This window comes from Sus scrofa, chromosome 7, assembly GCF_000003025.6.
Source record: "Sus scrofa isolate TJ Tabasco breed Duroc chromosome 7, Sscrofa11.1, whole genome shotgun sequence".
Lineage (NCBI taxonomy): Eukaryota > Metazoa > Chordata > Mammalia > Artiodactyla > Suidae > Sus > Sus scrofa.
In genome coordinates, this window is record NC_010449.5 from 28,363,812 (window position 1) to 28,378,724 (window position 14,913).

At 41.0% G+C, this 14,913-nt stretch overlaps 1 protein-coding gene across 3 annotated transcripts in view; it reads right to left on the reverse strand.

Annotated features, from left to right (window-relative positions):
- PRIM2 (primase (DNA) subunit 2) overlaps positions 1-14,913 on the reverse strand; it is a 292,008-nt gene that overhangs the window by 89,186 nt on the left and 187,909 nt on the right. For all 3 annotated transcript variants that reach the window (XM_021098097.1, XM_021098098.1, NM_001244164.1), the window contains 1 exon segment: positions 10,089-10,274. In XM_021098097.1, coding sequence (XP_020953756.1) covers positions 10,089-10,274 — 186 coding nt within the window.

Genomic DNA, 14,913 nt, shown 5'->3' on the forward strand with positions numbered 1-14,913 from the left:
GTGCACACACATATACGTCTTCGTACTTTTAATAAGAGCCATAATTAGATTAATGTATTATTTAAATATCAGTAACTGAGGACATACTGTATTTCTGGACATTAATTAAAATAATGATAACTGGTTACCACTTCTTATACACTTGTATATCCCTCCAACCTATATTCTGATTTAGAGAAATACACAGATGACAACAAATTTGGCTAGCTACTAAAATGACTATTAATATACCTCTACCTAAAAAGAAAAATGTAATAAATTATTTTCTCATACTGAAAGCCACTTTTTAAAACTCTGGCAGAACAGACCACATAGCCAGCAAACTTCTAATAGCTGCCAGGTCTTGTGCTAATCCCAGAGTGGAAAAATCATAGTCCTTGCAATCAAGTAGCTCAAAATCCACTGTGATGATGCACATGCAAACATAAATGCTACAATTTGATAACAATTATAAAGACGATATGTACAAAGTTCAAGAAAAGTAGATCACTACAAGTATTCTATTCTTAATACGGCAAAGGAAAAAAGAGAGAGAATTGTAATTACTAAACAAATGAAGTGTAAGAAAATAAACCAGAAGCCCTGCCCTCTGCTCTGATAACCTTTAAGGGCTCTTAACTTCGTGGACACCTTGGAAAGGCAATGATAAAAAATCCCTTCTAATGTATAAAATCAATAACGTCTATCACAAATTTCAAGTCACACTAAAATTCTTGATTTACTTTAGCTTCAAGTTCACTATAAATGGAATGACAGCACATTAACAAGTAAGCAACTGTGTGGGACTATGCTGTGAGTTACATGAAGGAATATGAGGAAAGTAGGTCAAACCTCCTAGTTCTCAGAGTATTTATTTCTAGGGGATTTATTATTCAGCTCATTCAATAAACAGGTACAGGAGTTCCCATCATGGCTCAGTGGTAATGAACCCAATGAGTACCCATGAGGACGTGGGTTCGATCCCTTGCCCTGCTCAGTTAGTTAAGGATCTGGGGTTGCTATGAGCTGTGGTGTACGTCACAGACACGGCTCGGATCCCGCCTTGCTGTGGCTGTAGTGTAGGCCTGTGGCTATAGCTCTGATTTGACCCCTAGTCTGGGAAATTTCCATACGCATGGGTGCAGTCCTCAAAAGACTAAATAAATAAGTAAATAAAATAAACAGGTACGAGTTCCTACCATGAATCAGGTAGGTTCTAGGTGCCTGAACACGCAGCAGTGAACAAGAACAAGCCGCCACTTCTATGTAGTTTCATTCTAATTGTACGTGATAGATAATAAATAAACAATAAACATGAGGCAGTGATAAGTCCCCCAAATTATTAGAGCGTAAGCTGGCAGCACATGACCAGGAGCCTGATAGGGGCCACCTCTACATAATATTAACACCTGAAAACAGTCTTAAAAGAATAGAAAATGAACCAAACCAAACTAACAACCCTGCATAAGCATCTTATAGACAGATGGCTACCTGTTACACATAGAGGAGGACTAAGTACATGGAACTCCTAATAAAAAAATGACTAACAGTGAGCATCAAAACCATCTGCTGCTTCCACAAACACATTATCACTATTCAAAAATGACTGTAAGAGAAAAGGAGAATCTGTAGACTCTGGTACAAAAATAACGCTTGACCTTAATAAAAGGTATCCAGGAATAGGCTATGTCAACATTTACCTTCTGGGTGGCAGTTACAAAACTAATGCATACAGTTTTAGATCACTGTGTCAATAAATACAGACAACAAACTCCCCTCCAATATTAAATACAACCTTAGACAGGAAAGTAATCAAAGTATTAAAAACAGACAAACAAACAAAAAAACTAAATAAATGCCTGCAACAAACCAAGCAAAGGAAGATGCGAGCCAGACTCAGTTCTGCTTCAGAAGTCAGTTCCCAGGGAACAGAGGGTCATTTTTGGAAGGGAGGTGGGAAAGGCAAGTTCGGTTCCCAGCACGCAGCAGCAGCAGCAGTGGCAACAGCACAGCTCAGAAGCCCTGGAGGTACCGATCGCTTCCTGCTCCACAAAGCACTGGCCGGGTACCCTGGTTTCTACCCAGAGACACAAAGCAATGTACCTGAGAAAGTTTCCACCAGGGCCTGAGCACAGAAAGAATCAGATGTGTGGTCACCTGGGAAACCACATAAAGGAGAAACTGAAAATTTCCCCCAAATTATCCTGCACTGTCAGGGAACAAGCTACTCAATACGAGTGATTTTCCAAAAGCTTCCTGGGTTCAACATCCAAGTCTTTTCATCAGAGCCCTACTAAAAATGTCTAATACAGATCCTCCGCAACCATTCTCCGCAGACAGTATTTTAGGCAATCAGTTCCTACACCTCTTGAGTGTTTTTAATTGAATGTACCACTTAACAAGTAGGTACAGTGATTAAGTTGACAAGAATATTCTCAGAAACTAAGGGATACTAAATTACATTTCACTGCAAAAATATGTAAGAAGATATCCTTGAGGAAAACATGAACATTTAGTTATAAAACAGGCTCTGCAACAACACACAGTAAATCTTAAGTGTAACTTAAAACTTTTAGTCAGAATATTATATTTGCTATAATCAATAATAAGCTAATGAAAACACAGACTGCTATATATTAACTAGAAAGGTAAAAATTATTTATTGATTTTCTTTTACCATAATTTGTTTAAGAAAATGACTTTTACATTGTAAAATAAAAATCCCATTTGAAAAAAATTTTTAAACACATAGGTTTAAAAATAACTAAATATGGAGGAAAACAGGGAGCCACACCAGTACACCCAGAAGCAGCTGGTCAGTGAAGGAGGCACAGGCTCCCCATCTACAGCCCTCTTCCGGCCGAGCTCAGAGCACACACCCGGCTACACACACCTCAACTTCTCCCTCTTCACCGCAAACCCGCAGCTCACAAGGACCTGTCTCCTGGGGTGCTTAATTTTCTACCATGAGGGTGTCCAGACCTTGGGTCAAACGTTATTCTGGGTGTGTCTGTGAGGGTGTTTCCGGATGAGGTTAACCTGTGAACCAGCAGACGGAGTGAAGCAGGATGCCCTCCCCGGGTGGGTCCTGCCCACCTGTGAGTAAGAGGCTCCTTACTCCTGCCTGCTGTGAGCTCACACGTGGCCTTTCTCCAGCTTCCATGCTCAAATTGCAATACTGGCTCTTCCTGGTATCAAACCCGCAGGTCCTTCAGGGTAGACCTCGGCTATCACCTCCTGGGTCCCCAGCCTGCTGCCCACAGACCTTGGGGCTTGCCAGCCTCCATCACGACATGAGCCATTCCTTGTAATCTACCTCTTTTGGTGTACACACACACGCGCGCGCATGCACACACACACACACACACACACACACACACACTCTGTTGATTCTGTTTCTCTGAAGAGCCCTGATACACCTTCCTATTTAATATATCAAATTCCTAATAAAAAGATCGAAAAACATTTCCAAGTAATAATATACAATGATGTCAATGACAGCAAGGTTCTCACATAGCTTGATGAAAATCTAATTTGAAGCCTTTGCAGCATTTCATGGCATGTACCCAAATTTCACAACTGTTTACAGTTCCTCACCAGATTAATTTACTCCCTAGTGAATACATACAGAGGGCACAATCAGACTCATAATCAGAGATTTATGTGCTCAGGATATCAGCTGCACAGAGTCAGACACAACCAAGCGTTCACTAACGGGTGGATGATTAAACAAATTATATCACTTTACAAGGGTGTGTTGTCATGCAACTAACATAAATTATATTTTCAAAAAATATTCAACAGCTTGGGAAAATGATAATATGTCAATTTTAATGGGAAAAAATGCAATGATATCTAGCAATTTGGACTACAGAAAAAGGCTAAAATATTGACAGCAATTATTCCTAAATGGGGAAATGATAGGAAAGTTTTCTGTCTTTGTCGTATTCCTGTAATCAGGATGCCTTACTTTAAAATAAAATAAGTATAATAGCAGTCTAATAAAAATTATTCAAAATTATATTTAAAGAAAATTATTCAGTGATAAATTTAAGATCCTATGGACAATAATCAATGAAGACAGTTTTAAAAACAAATCTGTAAAAATTTTAAGAGTTTTTTACAATATACTATAAAAGAGGCTAAACACGTCATTAAGTCTAAAGCTAAAGTCATCTGATGGACTGAACTATGTCCTGAAATTCAGATGCTGAGGTCCTACCTTTATGTGTTGGGAGACAGGACCTTTAAAGAGGTGATGGAGGTTAAGTGAGAGCATAAGGGTGGGACTCTCTTCTGGGGTCCTGGAAGAGGCATGGACACAGAGGGGACACAGCTGGGAAGGTGCAGCTGAAAGCCAAGAGAGGCTTCAGGAGAAGCCAGACGTGCCTCCTGGAGAGTACAGGTGTGCTGTCTACAGCAGCCGGTCTATGCTATCTTCCTAGAGCAGTCCTAGCAAACTGATGCAGGACATGGTAAAGCATCACTGTACAATGTACTTGGTAAACATTCTTTGTTCTGTAGTTTCTCTTTCCTAGGAAGAAGCAAACCAAGAAGTAAACAAAAAACTTCACCTCATACCACAGTGCCATGGTACAGAGGGGCCAAAAACTGTAGCTTCAAAATAAAATGTTATTAGCTAGTATATGAAAGAGAAATAGGAACAGAGTGGGAATCTGAGAACTATGAACAGATTTAAAGGCAGTTCTCAGGCTGACGGTGATAAGTGTCCATTGAAAAATTCTCTGATAAAAACCCTTCAGAAAGTGGGCATAGAGGGAACCTACCTCAACATGATAAAGGCCACATATGACAAACCCAGAGCTAACATCATTCTCAGTGGTAAAACGCTGAAAGAAATCTCGCTGAGATCATGAACAAGACAAGAATGTCCACTCTTGCCACTACTATTTGACATAGTTTTGGAAGTCCTAGTTTCGGAAGTCCTAGCCACGGCAATCAGAAAAGAAAAAGAAATAAAAGGAATCCAAACTGGAAAGGAAGAAGAAAAACTATAACTCTTTGCAAATGATATGATACTATACCTAGAAAATCCTGAAGATGCTACCAGACACCTGTTAGAGCTCATCAATGAATTTGGCAAAGTCGCAGGATACAAAATTAATACACAGAAATATTTACATATTAATAATGAAAGATCAGAAAGAAAATTAGGGGAACAATCCCATTTACCATTGCATCAAAAAGAATAAAAATACCTAGCAATAAGCCTTCCTAAAGAGACAAAAGACTGTCCAGGTTTCCCAGCAACACTTGCAGAATAGACTTTCCTTTTCCCATTTTATGTTCTTGCCTCCCTTGTCAAAGATTAATTGAGCATAGGTGTCAGGGTTTATTTCCGGATTCTCTATTCTGTTCCATTGGTCTGTCTGTCTGTTTTGATACCAGTACCACACTGTTTTGATGACTGTGGCTTTGTAGTATTTCTTGAAGTCTGGGAAAGTTATGCCTCCTGCTTGGTTTTTGTTTCTCAGGATTGCTTTGGCAATTCTGGGTCTTTTGTGGTTCCATATAAATGTTTGGATTGTTTGTTCTAGTTCTGTGAAAAATGTCATGGGTAATTTGATAGGGATTGCATTGAATCTGTAGATTGATTTGGGTAGTATGGCCATTTTTACAATATTGATTTTCCCAATCCAGGAACATGGAATATCTTTCCATTTCTTTACATCTTCTTTGATTTCTTTGACTAAAGTTTTATAGTTCTCGGCATATAGGTCCTTTACCTCTTTGGTCAGGTGTATTCCGAGGTATTTGATTTTGTGAGGTACAATTTTAAAAGGTATCATATTTTTGTATTCCTTTTCTAATGTTTCATTGCTGGTATACAGAAATGCTACTGACTTCTGAATGTTAATCTTATATCCTGCCACTTTGCTGAATTTATTAATCAGTTCAAGGAGTTTTGGGGTTGAGTCCTTAGGGTTTTCTAGGTATAGTATCATGTCATCTGCATACAGTGACAGTTTGATCTCTTCTCTTCCTATATGGATGCCTTTTATTTCTTTTGTTTGTCTAATTGCTGTGGCTAAGACTTGGGAAACCTGGACAGCTGCATGCAAAGCAATGAAACTAGAACACACCCTCACACCATGCACAAAAATAAACTCCAAATGGCTGAAAGACTTAAATATACGACAGGACACCATCAAACTCCTAGAAGAAAACATAGGCAAAACACTCTCTGACATCAACATCATGAATATTTTCTCAGGTCAGTCTCCCAAAGCAATAGAAATTAGAGCAAAAATAAACCCATGGGACCTCATCAAACTGAAAAGCTTTTGCACAGCAAAGGAAACCAAAAAGAAAACAAAAAGACAACTTACAGAATGGGAGAAAATAGTTTCAAATGATGCAACGGACAAGGGCTTAATCTCTAGAATATATAAGCAACTTATACAACTCAACAGCAAAAAAACCAATCACCCAATGGAAAAATGGGCAAAAGACCTGAATAGACATTTCTCCAAAGAAGATATACAGATGGCCAACAAACACATGAAAAAATGCTCAACATCGCTGATTATAAGAGAAATGCACATCAAAACTACCATGAGATACCACCTCACACCAGTCAGAATGGCCATCATTAATAAATCCACAAATAACAAGTGCTGGAGGGGCTGTGGAGAAAAGGGAACCCTCCTGCACTGCTGGTGGGAATGTAAACTGGTATAGCCACTATGGAGAACAGTTTGGAGATACCTTAGAAATCTATACATAGAACTTCCATATGACCCCGCAATCCCACTCTTGGGCATCTATCCGGACAAGGCTCTACTTAAAAGAGACACATGCACCCGCATGTTCATTGCAGCACTATTCACAATAGCCAGGACATGGAAACAATCCAAATGTCCATCGACAGATGACTGGATTCGGAAGATGTGGTATATATATACACAATGGAATACTACTCAGCCATAAAAAAAGGATGACATAATGCCATTTGCAGCAACATGGATGGAACTAGAGAATCTCATACTGAGTGAAATGAGCCAGAAAGACAAAGGCAAATACCATATGATATCACTTATAACTGGAATCTAATATCCAGCACAAATGAACATCTCCTCAGAAAAGAAAATCATGGACTTGGAGAAGAGACTTGTGGTTGCCTGATGGGAGGGGGAGGGAGTGGGAGGGATCGGGAGCTTGGGCTTATCAGACACAACTTAGAATAGATTTACAAGGAGATCCTGCTGAATAGCATTGAGAACTATGTCTAGATACTCATGTTGCAACAGAAGAAAGGGTGGGGGAAAAAACTGTAATTGCAATGTATACATGTAAGGATAACCTGACCCCCTTGCTGTACAGTGGGAAAATTAAAAAAAAAAAAAAGAGACAAAAGACTTGTACTCTGAAAACTATAAGAGACTGATGAAAGAAATCAAAGATGACACAAACAAATGGAAAGATATATTATACCATGCTCTTGGACTAGAAGAATCAATATTATCAAAATGACTATACTACCCAGGGTAATCTACAGATTCAATGCAATCCCTACCAAATTACCAAGGACATTTTTCACAGAACTCGAACAAAATATTTTAAAGTTTGTTCGGAAGCACAAAAGACCCAGAATAGCCAAAGACATCTTGAGAAAGAAAAATGGAGCTGGAGGAATCAGGCTTCCTGGCTTCAGACTATGCTACAAAGCTAATAAAGTCATCAAAACCATATGGTACTGGCATAAAGACAGAAATATAAATCAGTGGGACAGGATAGAAAGCACAGAACTGAACCCACACACCTACGGTCAACTAAACTGTGACAAAGGAGGCAAGAATATATACAATGGAGAAAAGACAGTCCCTTTAATAAGTGGTGCTGGGAAAACAGGAGAGCTACATGTAAAAAAGAATGAAACTAGGACACTCCCTAACACCATAGGCAAAAATAAACTCAAAATGGATTAAAGACCTAAATGTAAGACCAAATACTATAAAACTCTTAAAGGAAAACATAGGCCAAACACTCTCTAACATAAACCAGAGCAGTATCTTCTCAGATCCACCTCCTAAGAGTAATGATAATAAAAACAAAAATAAACAAATGGAAACTAATTAAACTTAAAAGTTTCTGTACAGCAAAGGAAACCCTAAACAAAATGAAAACACAACCCACAGAACAAGAAAAAATATTTGCAAATGAAGCAACTGACAAGGGATTCATCTCCAAAATATACAAACACCTCCTGTAGCTCAATACCAAAAAAACAAACAACCCCATCAAGAAAATGGGCAAAAGATCTAAACAGACAATTCTCCAAAGAAGATATGCAGATGGACAAAAAACAAATGAAAAGATGTTCGACATCACCAATTATTAAAGAAATGCAAATCAAAACCACTATGAGGTACCATTTTACACTGGCCATTATGCCCATCATCAAAAAGTCTACAAACATTAAATGCTGGAGAGGGCATGGAGAAAAGGGAGCCCTATTACACTGTTGATGGCAATGTAAATAGGTGTAACCACTGTGGAAAACAGTATGGAGATTCCTCAGAAAACTAAAAATAGAAATACCACTTGATCCAGCAATCCCACTCCAGGGCATCCATCCAGAGAAAACCATGCCTAGAAGAGATACATGTACCCCAATGTTCACTGCAGCAGTATTTACAATAGCCAAGACATGGAAACAACCTCAATGTCCATCAAAAGAGGAATGGCTAAAGAAGATGTGGTACATACACACAATGGAATACTACTCAGCCATAAAAAGGAATGAAATAATGTCATTTGCAGCAACATGGATGGACCTAGAAATCATCGTGCTAACTAAGTGAAGTTAGTCAGACAGTGAGACACCAATGTGATATGCTATCACCTACATGTGGAATCTAAAAAGGACACAGTGAACTCCTTTGCAGAATAGATACGGACTCATAGACTTTGAAAAACTTATGGTTTCCGGAGTTCCCGTCGTGGTGCAGTGGTTAACAAATCCAACTAGGAACCATGAGGTTGCGGGTTCGGTCCCTGCCCTTGCTCAGTGGGTTAATGATCCGGCGTTGCCGTGAGCTGTGGTGTAGGTTGCAGACGCGGCTCGGATCCCGAGTTGCTGTGGCTCTGGCGTAGGCCGGTGGCTACAGCTCCGATTCAACCCCTAGCCTGGGAACCTCCATATGCCGCGGGAGCGGCCCAAGAAATAGCAACAACAACAACAACAACAAAAAGACAAAAAGACAAAAAAAAGAAAAACTTATGGTTTCCAAAACAGATAGGCTGGGGGGTGAATGGGATGGGCTGGGGGTCTGAGGTGGAAATGCTATAAAATTGGATTGCAATGATCACTGTACAACTATAAATGTAACAAAATTCATTGAGTAAAAAAAAAAAGAAAGAAAAATTCTCTGTCAAAGATTCTGCACAATACAACAAAATGTGTTCTAAGCAGTTTTCACTTTATGTGTTCTCAACATTTCCTGGTCCTGAAAATACATGATATGTGCGTGTGTATATACATCTACACACATGCACACACACCCCTCAGGAAACGGAACTCAGCGTGACGAAAACTCAGTTACAAGGACTCTGACAGTGTCCCTACCAGGAAGACTCAGTCAAGCCTTCCTCTGTATCTCACGTCACTGGCTCAACCTTACTCTTTAAATTTAATCTACTTTCCCAATCTTTTGTTTAGCAACTAATGGATTAATACATGAGTTTCTCTTTACCTAAATGAAACTGTAGACATTATCTTTTAGAATTTTCAACTTCATTTCCAAGTATATCAAGAAACAAACTTTTCTGGAGTTTCTGTAGTGGCGCAGCGGAAATGGATCCAACTAGGAACTACGAGATTGTGGGTTCAATCCCTGACCTCAATCAGTGGGTTAAGGATCTGGCGTGGCCGTGACCTGTGGTGTAGCTCAAAGACGCAGCTAAGATCCTATGTTGCAGTGGCTCTGGCATAGGCCAGCGGCTACAGCTCCAATTAGACCCCTAGCCTGGGAACCTCCATATGCCATGGGTGCGGCCCTGGAAAGACAAAAGACAAAGGAAAAAAAACTTTTCAGGCTTCGGACCGAATTAAAATTTGAGTGACTGCTCCGATTTTTCAAAATTACCTTGTCTGGATCCATCTTTCCTTTGATAAATTCTTGCTTCCAGAACTGTAACGCCTGTTCCAAGGTCAAACCAATGCCCTTCAGGAAGAGCCCATACTGCATGCGGCCCCCATGACGAAGATGGTGATTTTCCCGCAGGGCTCTGTGTAACTGACGCATGCAAGGCGGGAAGGATTTGGTAGAGAGCTGCAAGATAAAAGAGGGTTTGTTATGTGTAGATTTATCGGGTCCCCCACAACATATGTTGCAAAATCAATCTAATTTGCAAATTATAAATTCAATCTAATTGGAATAAAAGCAAAAACCGTAAGGAAGTATTACTGTTTTACTGTGATTACAGATGAACTCTTTTTCTTATTAATACGTTTATACTGATTACATATGAAAGCGGTATGTTTTATTTAACCCAGTATATCTAAAATATCATTAAAATTTATTTCTCAAATTTTTTTCTAAAATTTTTCTTTTGAGATAACATTAGATTCCTGTGCAGTTACAGGAAATAATAGAGAAATGCCTGTACCTAGTTCCTCCCAAAGGTAAACTATAGTATATTCATCACAACCAAGAGGACACTGACACAACCCACTACTCTCAGACCTTCTCAGTGGCACCCCCGGCTCACTTCTGTGTGTCTGTGCATTTAATGTTATGTAATTTTATCCCATGTTTGGTTCATGCATCCACCACAAAGACCCCCCATATTTCCTTTTTATCACCCCTGCCCTGCCCCCTGCTATTCTCTAACCCTTGCCAACCACTAATCTGTTCTCCACTTCTATAATTTTGTCATATCAAGAGTGTTATATAAATAGAATCATATAGTTTAATGTTCTGAGCAGGTTTTTTTTATCTCAGCATAACTCTTGCAAAATTCATCTAACTTGCTGCAGGTATCAATTCCTCATTCCTTTTCCATTGCTGAGTAACAGTCCATGGTGTGGCTGTATCTCCACTTGTTCAACTGTTCACTTGTTGGATGATATTTGGGTTTTTTCCAGTCTGAAGCTATTTCAAATAAATGAACGTACAGGCTTTTCCTGTGAACCTAAGATTTCATTTTCCTGGGATAAATGATTCAAAGTATGATTGGTGAAAAGTACAATAGATGAACTTTTAAAATAGGCCAAATACAAAGTAAAACAGAAAAATGACAAGTGGTTCACAAAAGGTGAATTCAAATAACCACATTAAAGAAATTAACCACTAAGAGAAAGCCTCTCCACCCCTCTCCCCACCCCTCCTCCACCTCTGCACCCACCCCCCTCAATCCGCAGTGCCAGCTGCACACTCCTCATTTACTGACCAGCAACAATGTCTAACCTTTTCTGTCCCCACCCAGGTTCAGCCAGGCCTCCAGCCTCCCCCAGAGGACTACAGGAAAGCCACCTCCCTCAAGTTCATGGGTCCCTGCCTGTTACTCCATGCTGTTACCAAATTATTTTCTCTTCCAAAAACATCAATGAACAGTCACCATCCTTAATAGGAACCTGTAGTTTGTCACAATGTCTGTTACAATACTTTCCAACTATACGTAACAGAACAAATATTTATTGGATGTTTTGGGAAACAAGATGAATAAAACAATGGGAGTTCCCCTTGTGGTTCAACGGTAATGAATCCATCCCTGAGGATGCAGGTTTGATTCCTGGCCTCACTCAGTGGGTTAAGGATCTGGTGTTGCTGTGGCTCTGGTGTGCTGGCAGCTGCAGCTCTGATTTCACCCTAGCCTGGGAACTTCCACATGCCACACATACAGCCCTAAAAAGCAAAAGCAAAAACAAAAAACAAAAAAAATAAAAAATAAAAATAAAAACATCACTTTCCCCTTTAATTGGGTTACATGAAGGAAAAGAAACAAACTCATACAATAAGTCATGTGATAAGGTTCCAGCACAGCACCAGTTAGTGATGTGGAAGCACTGTGACAGGGAGGGAAGCAAAGCCCAGTGAATATAAAGAATCAGATAATATTTTATGTCAATATTAACATCCATTGATGGACCAGCATTTAGAAGATCAGTATCAACGTATCCCCAGAACAAGAATCCGGTTTTCCCGTTTTCTTTCTTTCTTTTTTTTTTTTTTGGCTTTTGTCTTTTTAGGGCCATGCCCACGGCATATGAAGGCTCCCAGCTAGGGATCAAATCGGAGCTGTAGCTGCTGGCCTATGCCACAGCCACAACAACGCTGGATCTGAGCCACATTTGTGACCTACACCATAGCTCATGGCAACGCCGGATCCTTAACCCACTGAGTGAGGTCAGGGATCAAACCTGCAACCTCATGGTTCCTAGTCGGATTCACAACAGGAACTCCTGGTTTTCCCATTTTCAAACGCTCAAGGTATAAAGGTGAGAGCTCCTCTGCTGTCACCAAAAGTGAACCTAACAACTCACAATGTGGCAGGTGCAAGGGAAGGCTAGATGTGCATCATTGCATTACCATGGAAACCAATCATCATAGAATTTTGTGAGCGGGTGGGGGGAGGAGGATCAAGATGATGGAGGAGTAAGACATCATGTTCACCTTCTCCCACAAACACATCAAAAAAAAAAACCCATCAACATGTAGAACAATTCACACAGAACATCTACTGAATGCTGGTAGAAGACCTTAAAGCTTCAAAAAGGGCAAGAGGAGTTCCATCGTGGCGCAGTGGTTAACGAATCCGACTAGGAACCATGAGGTTGCGGGTTTGATCCCTGGCCTTGCTCAGGGTGGGGTTAAGGATCCGGCGTTGCCGTGAGCTGTGGTGTAGGTTGCAGATGCAGTTTGGATCCCGCATTGCTGTGGCTCTGGCATAGGTCGGCAGCTACAGCTCCAATTAGACCCCTAGCCTGGGAACCTCCATATGCCACAGGTGCAGCCCTAGAAAAGACAAAAAAAAAAGACAAAAAATAAAATAAAATAAATTACAAAAAATAAAAAAATAAAGGGCAAGAAACCCTCCACATAACTGGGTAGAACAGAAGGAAAAGAAAGAGAGAGAAAGGAATCAGGACCAGACCAGCAGTCTGGAGAGGGAGCCGTGAAAGAGGAAAGGAACCCACAGGTAACTGACAGGGAGATCAGCAAAGGAGGGACCTCAAAGTCGAGGAGAAAAGCACAGCAGCTGGACTGAGGACAGCAAGCAGAGGGAGAGCCACAGAGACCATCAGTACCACCACCCCAGACACCACAGCCTGAGACACTTGGGCAGAAGCTGGGTGCCAAGACTCAGGCTCCAGAGGTCAGTTGCAGGGAGAAGACTAGGGCTGGCAGTGTGGAGACAGCCTGAGGGGCTAGGGAGCCATGTGCCATGGGCTGGGGAGTGGAACAACATAACCGAGGGAACCTGGGAGGAGGTCTGGGCCTGCAGGAGAAGCGAGGCTCCACTGGTGGAGAGGGCACGAGGAGGAGGGGCAGATGGCCACAGGAATCTTTCTTAGCAAGCACATGGACTCTCAGGCAGCAGGACACCTCTTGCACAGGGAACAGGTGGCAGAGCACCTCTTGCGTGGTCTGCAAGTGGAGGGGCAAACTCAGTCATCTCAGACATGAGAGGTGGGCATAGCCCGCCACCACTAGGGGTCAGTGAACAGGCACCACCTGCGGCTGCAGTCACCTCAGGGGTCCACACAGAGGGCACTGCAACCAAGCACCACCCGTTATTGCTCTCACTTTCCTGAGAATGCATATGCCCTGCTATTGCCACTGCCAAACACCCTGGGTGCCACCTACACCTCCCTGAGGGTCACTGCCACTTCCCCAGGCCCTGCAACTAGGAGCAGCCTGTGCCACCTCCCTGTGGGTCCTTTGAACCGTCAAGGGCCCAGCAACTAGGCACTGGCTACTAGCTCTGTCCCCTGCCTCCATCTTCCTGGAGGCATGTGCAGGCCATACAAGAGCACGCCTCAGCCTGCACACACTGAGACAGAAAGCATCCAAACCAAAAGCAGCCCTCAGGCCAAAAAAATGAACAAATAGTAGGCCCTCACAAAATACCCAGGGGTGCTCAAGCAATAGCCCTCCAAGACGACAGTAGTTGCTTTCCCTAAACTCACAGGATAACAAAAATATAAGCAAAATGAAGCTCATGAACCATTCCCAGTTAAAAGAACAGGAGAATTCACCTGAAGGAGCAAATAACAAAACAGACCTCTGCAATCTAACAAACACCGAGTTCAAAAGGACAGTGAAAATACCGAAGGAATTAAAAGCGAATATGAAGGCATTAAGAGCAGATATGAACAGTAATGCACATTACTTTAGAAAGGAACTAGAAAATGTAAGGAGGAGCCAAGAAAAATTATAAAATTCATTTGCAGAGATGCAAGCTGAGTTAAAGGCACTGAAGAGCAGAATGAATGAAGCAGAGGAACGAATTAGTGACTTGGAAGATAGAATAATGGACATCACCCAATCAGGACAGCAGACAGAAAACCAAATGAAAAAACATGAAAACAATATAAGAGATCTATGGGATAATATAAAGTGGCCCAATCTACGCATAATAGGGGTTCCAGAAGGAGAAGAAAAAGAAAAGGAGGATTGAAAATTTATTTGAAGAAATCATGGCTGAACACTTTCCAAATTCTAAAGGAAACATGTATCAAGATATGGAAAGCACAGAGGGCCCCAAACAAGTTGAACCCAAACAGGCCCACACCAAGACATATTATGACAAAAATGACAAAAGTTAAAGAGAGGATTCTAAAGGCAGCAAGAGAAACACAAAGTGTTAACTGTAAGGGAACCCCCATAAGGCTATCTGCTGATGTCTCTACAGAAACACTACAGGCCAGAAGAGAGCAGCAAGATATATTCATAGTTCTAAAAGGCA